The sequence below is a fragment of the Megascapheus bottae genome, chromosome 5 (genome assembly GCF_031878675.1).
Source record: "Megascapheus bottae isolate mThoBot1 chromosome 5, mThoBot2.hap1, whole genome shotgun sequence".
In the NCBI taxonomy this organism is placed as follows: Eukaryota; Metazoa; Chordata; class Mammalia; order Rodentia; family Geomyidae; genus Megascapheus; species Megascapheus bottae.
The window spans coordinates 80748602-80754601 of NC_143513.1; the positions used below are offsets into that span (position 1 = coordinate 80748602).

At 41.9% G+C, this 6000-nt stretch overlaps 1 protein-coding gene across 1 annotated transcript in view; it reads left to right on the forward strand.

Annotated features, from left to right (window-relative positions):
* LOC150063744 (contactin-associated protein-like 2) overlaps positions 1 to 469 on the forward strand; it is a 57333-nt gene extending 56864 nt beyond the window's left edge. The window contains exon 6 of the mRNA XM_090332261.1: positions 408 to 469. Coding sequence (XP_090188387.1) covers positions 408 to 469 — 62 coding nt within the window. The remainder of the gene's footprint in view (positions 1 to 407) is intronic.
* The last annotated feature ends 5531 nt before the right edge of the window (positions 470 to 6000 follow it).

The window sequence follows — 6000 nt, forward strand, 5'->3', positions numbered from 1 at the left end:
AATCTACCTCCCTTTGGATAGGAGTTAAAGGTATTTATGGAACAAAAAAAGGGTGGATGACTACTGATGACGATCGTGCCTGTGACCCTAGCTATACGGGAGGCTGAGGTCTGGAGGCTCATAGTGCAAAGCCAGGCCAGACAGAAAAGTCTACATGACTCTCTCCTTAAGATAACCAGAAAAAAAAAAGCTGCTCTGGATGCATGGCTCAAGTGGTACAGCTCCAACTGAGCAAACATTCAAACTCTGGTAGAGGTGAAGAAGGGTGATATAACCTACGTTTTGCACATGCATGATCAGTCTTTGTAGCTGCTCAGGAGATACATGTTCAGAATGAAGCAATGTTGGAGTTCTCTGCAGGCGGAGGCCTTGACACGCTGAGATGAGAAGCTCTGTCACCTGTGCAGGAGTCACTGGCTCCAACCAGCGTGAGCTAGATGAAGGCCATTGCCAGAGTAACCATAGATGACTGTTACCTGTGGTAAAGTCAGTGGGGTCTCTACTCTTCAGTTATGCGACTTTTCAAGCAGTGGGGAAAGTGGGCAACTGAACACAAATAGCAAAAGAGGTTTATTTGGGTTCTCTTGGAGATGAAGAACATTTAGCTGTGCATAGAAACTGGCCGTGCACATTTGCCCAATCATCCAGAAAAGGGATATACCAAAGCCACTAGTACAACGATGTTCACTGCAGCAGTTTACCATAGCAAAGATATGGAACCAACCCAGATGTCCCTCAGTTGATGAGTGGATCAACAAGATATGGTATTTATACACAATGGAATTCTATGCTGCTATCAGAAAGAACGACATCACCCCATTTGTAAGGAAATGGAAAGACTTAGAAAAAAATTATATTACGTGAAGTAAGCCAGACTCAAAGGAACATAGGCTCAATGGTTTCCCTCATTTGTCATAATCAGTAGAAACCTTGGGCTCTCCTAGCAGAGGTCTACAATAGAACAAACCTAGATATATAAGGCCATATTGTATGATGCTAAATGAAAGGACCTCCAGGATATAGAAACAAAAGCCATATAATGAGTGATTGTTGTCCTTAATGGACTATGTTATCTCTCATCTCTTTTGCTGTCCCTTGGTTATCTCATATTCTTACAGTATTTTACCTTGTTATCTGATATACTGTATGTATGCATATTTGGTTATTTGAAATAGGATAGAGAAGGGGGGAAAACAAGATGAGGGGTGGAGGTGTGGGGGAGAGAAATGGGGACCAAGACATGAGAAAGGGTATCAATGTTTGTGAAGTAATGCAACTTCTATCTGGTGAATATAATGTAACCCTTCTATTAATTACAAAAATATAAAAAATAAAATAAAACAAAAAAGAAATTGGCCATGCAAGTAACAATCACACACACACACACACACACACACACACACACACACACACACACACACAAGAATGAAGACAATTCTATTCGCTTGAGAATAAGTTGGGCTCCTGCCACAGTCCCAGGGTAGATCAGCTCTCATTTCCACAGCAGCAAGCTCCCCTTAGATGAACACGTATCCCATAATTCTACTTTGCCCTAACAAAGCAAGCATTCAACAAACATTTCTTGAATTAATCATAAACAATGAAAAAATAAAAATAATACCAATGTAGATGTATCCTTTAGCACAGAGGCTGAAATCTGTACTGGTACCCATCTTACAACCTAGTTTCTCTTATATTTTACTCGTCAACCTGACACCAATGAAGGACAAATAATATTGACTTAAGAATCAGGTGGAGCAGGTTAGACTTGAGTCCACGCTCTCTAGTTGAAATTCTGGACCTGGTATCTTATTATTTGGTTATCTTAACCTCTTAGAGTCTGGGTTTCCTCAAATGCAAAAGGGAAAATACAAACGCCTACACAAATCTCCATGAGGAGAGATGATCAACTTTTCTTTCATTAACTAATCTACCTGCAACAATAAGGTTAGTACCTGTGGTATATACAGTATATTTGTAGAATGTAGCTCAGTGGTAGAGTGTTTGCCTGGCATGTACAAAACCCCAGGTCTAATCCCTAGCACCACAAAAAGAATTGTGAACTAAATGAAGTATACATTTAATATTAGGCTACTAACACCTTAGGGTTTATCCAACACAAAGCCTGGTACATCCATAATGAATAGATGCCCAGCATTCTGCCATGTGCTGTTTGTGTAGCAATGTCCACATCCCTTCCAACCCAGCCAGACCACTATGACCTTCACTGTATAAAAGCAGGAACCAAGACTCAGAATGGTTAGGATTTTTTTCTTTTTTGGGGGGGGCGCGTTGGTCTTGGTCTTGTTATCAAACAGCAGGATAACACTATTGACATTTGGGTCAGAGGATTCTTAGCTGCAGGGCTTTCTTTACCTGATAGCATCCCAGCCTTGACCATTGAGAACCACTGCCTGAAAGTCAACCAGCTAATCCAGTTGCTGAAGTTGGAGTTTAGTAAGCACATGACATCATAAAAAGCTGCAAGACCATGACCTAGGCTCTGGTTCTTGATCACCACCATCTTTCACAACCATAGTAAAGCAAGGATGGTTAGTTCCCCAGGGTACAGTGTTGTTAATATAATCAAAGGAATCACAGGAAGGAGGGAAGGAGGGAAGGAAGGAAAGAAGGAAGGAAGGAAAGAAAGAAGGAAGGAAGAAAGGAAGGAAGGAAAGAAGGAAGGAAGGAAGAAAGGAAGGAAGGAAAGAAGGAAGGAAGGAAGAAAGGAGGAAGGAAGGAAGGAAGGAAGGAAGGAAGGAAGGAAGGAAGGAAGGAAGGAAGGAAGGGAAGAAGGAAGGAAGGAAGGAAGGAAGGAAGGATGGAAGGAAGGAAGGAAGGGAAGGAAGACTGGTTTCTAGGGAGGCCAGTTATTTATCACCCTTTCAAGTTAATAATCTATAAATATTTTATCATTTAGAACAGGCAGAACTAGGGGGGAATTTTTTTTTAGTTCTCAGAAAGTGACGTACAACTTCAGGGAGAAACAGCTCATTTGCATTTGCCAGCTATGCAAATAGTCATCTAAAAGATGAATTGAACTTGCAACCAATATCTTACTTACTCCCCCAAAATGTCAACACCCCTAAAAATTGAGACTCCCTCTCCTAGTTGTTGCTTGCTATGTCAACTCCTATCAGAAACTGATCCCATAAAAGAAGGAGGGGATGCATCTAAATAAATACCATGGCTGCACTGTGAGTTCTTTGATGAACATTGCTTGGAAAGGATTCACATAAAGAAGAAAGGGAACACAGCCTGGGACAGATGTGGTCTTTACAAAGAGAATGATACAGAGTTTAGAAATGGAAGTGAGACCACAGCTGGGCACCAATAGTTCACAATTCCAGCTACTCAGGAGGCTGAGATCTGAGTATCACAGTTCAAAGCTAGCCCAGGTAGGGAAGTCTATGAGCCTCTTATTGCTAACTAACTACCAAGAAAGTGGTCTATGGCTCTTGTGGTTGAGCTAGCCTTGAGTTAAAAAAGAGATGGCACCCGGTCCCTAGGACCAGAACAAAGCTGTGGAATGGGTTCTTCTATAACTCTAAGTCCATGTGGCAGGAAGTCAGGATCACTGGAAGTCAAGAAACAGCCCCAAGTAGAAATATCAGTGGCTCAAATTATGTTCGTCTTTTATCATCTACTGCCCGAGTCACATGCTAGACCTTATTCATCTGATGTTTAGCGTCCAATTCAACGTCCTCTCGAGAAATCTTAAGTCAGTTAAGAGAAATGCAATTTGAAGCCTGTCAAGGGGACAGGTGCCTGCTGTTAACTCTCCTTCTCCAGTGTTTCTCTCTGCTCTTTGAGTTCAGTAAGTTTTTCAAAGAACACACAGCTGAAAGGGATGGTTTAACATGCTGGATGATAAAAACCACTCCGAATTATCTTGACAGGCTGCAAAGATGGGCTGGAAATAATGAGATGAAATGTAATAGAGATAAATTTAATTTTTTTCGCCTAGACAAAAAAAGAAAGCAAACACATAAGTAAGAAACAGGAGACTCCTAGAGCCGAGAGCAGCCTCGGGGGTTGGTATGAGGGACAGTTTGACAGGAAACAGTGAATTGTGGTGACTGATGCTTAAATGAATCTAATACTCAGCTATATCAATCACATTCAGGCAGGATATTAATAACCTAGAAGACCAGAAAAAGATCTAGGGCCCATAAAAGAAAAATCAAAAGGCCTGAAAAAGCCAGTCACTGGTGGCTCACACATATAACCCTGACTTTTATCTCCAATGAATCAGCAAAAGCCAGAAGTGGCGGTGTGGCTCAAATGGTAGCGTGACAACCTCCACCAAAAAAAAAAAAAATAAGTAAAAACAAAAACAGTAGACAAGCAAGAGCACAAGCCTCTAAGTTCACACTCCAGTACTGGCATAGGGAGGGAGGGAAGGAGGGAGGGAGGGAGGGAGGGAAAGAATTAAAATAAAATTGACCAGTGTCTCCTATCCCATCTGAGGTCTGAAAGGATAATTGCATGTTGGGCTTCTTGACATCATAGAGTACATGGCTGGATCACAGAGGTGAGTGTGAAGGAATGTTATACATACGGTTCATCACATCACTATGAATTCTAAGTTAGTGTGTGGGTCACCACCGTGTTCAGGGTGGTAGTACTTATTTTCGTTTGAGAAAGTGATTATTGAACTCTTTCATGAATGCCTTTTCAAGCTAAGTATTCAGGCCACTGTTAGAATTCACAGTTCTGTAAAAATGGAAGGCAGTAGTATATCTATGTCCTTTTGAGAGGCTCTCCTTGGACAGAAATTAGACATTAAATCAGAAGACCATTGCTTTATTGACCGTTCCAGCTTTTGGTGGCAGGGTGTGGGGTGATAAAACTAAAGCAACCTTTTTGAGGAACTACATCATCCACAGCATGGCTGAGCAAAAATCTACTAGCTGTCCTGATAGAATTTCCATCATGATGGGCCAGGAGTTTGGCTTAGTGGTAGAGTGCTTGCCTAGCATGCACGAAGACCCAGGTTCGATTCCTTGGTACCACATACATAGAAAAAAGCTGGAAGTGGTGCTGAGGCTCAAGTGGTAGAGCTCTAGCCTTGAGAAAGCCCAAGGACAGTGCCCAGGCCCTGAGCTCAAGCCCAAGACTGGCAAAAAAAAAAAAAGAATTTCCATCATGAATGTTAACACCCTCTGCTACTTTGTCTTGGTAAGAAATCCTTATTCTAGGGCTTTCCGGTCCTTTCTAAAGCTTTGGCAAAGCCTCACGTAGCAGAAAAGGACATGTTTAGCTTTGCATTTGTCGATACAAATGGAACATTGTGACAGACATTATATTGCTTCCTGAGTATTTTTAGTCAAGGAGTGGAGTAATGAACGGAAATAAATAAATAATCAATCTAGGCTACATTTAATTACTCTTGTGAGAGCCTTTGGGGCTCTTCCACTGCCAAAGTGATGCCTCAATTCTATGGGATCTTGTGACCCCAATGAACAGAAAGCCTTGTCCACTTAGGATACACATGTTACACATACACACACACACACACACACACACACACACACACACACACACCTTTTCCTTTGTTAAGCCATCCAAACTTCAGGAGCTAAAGAGCTTCCTAAATTGAGTCTTTGTGATCCTTCACTGCCCTGGTTGATACACAGCTCAGAGGGGACCCTGTACCCTACACTTGTATTTCATCTCTTAACGTCACAACTCTCTGACTTTGGCAAGTTACTCCTCCCCTCTCTTTTCTGCTTCCTTGTGTGTAAAATACAAGGGGTAATGAATCCATCTTACGGGATCTTACAATACTTGTCACATGGTACCTATGCAAAAAGATCCGTTCTTTTTTCTCCTTTGGAATTGAATTGGTAAATGTTGGTTGTGTGTCAGGTCCAAGCATTGTGCTCATCATGGGGTGTGAATGGCATCCAAGTCTCTGCCTGTGCTGGGCTTCTGCCATCACTGGAAGAAAAGAAACTAGAAAAGGGCAATTTGAAGAGCGGGGTCAAGAGTTTGGCC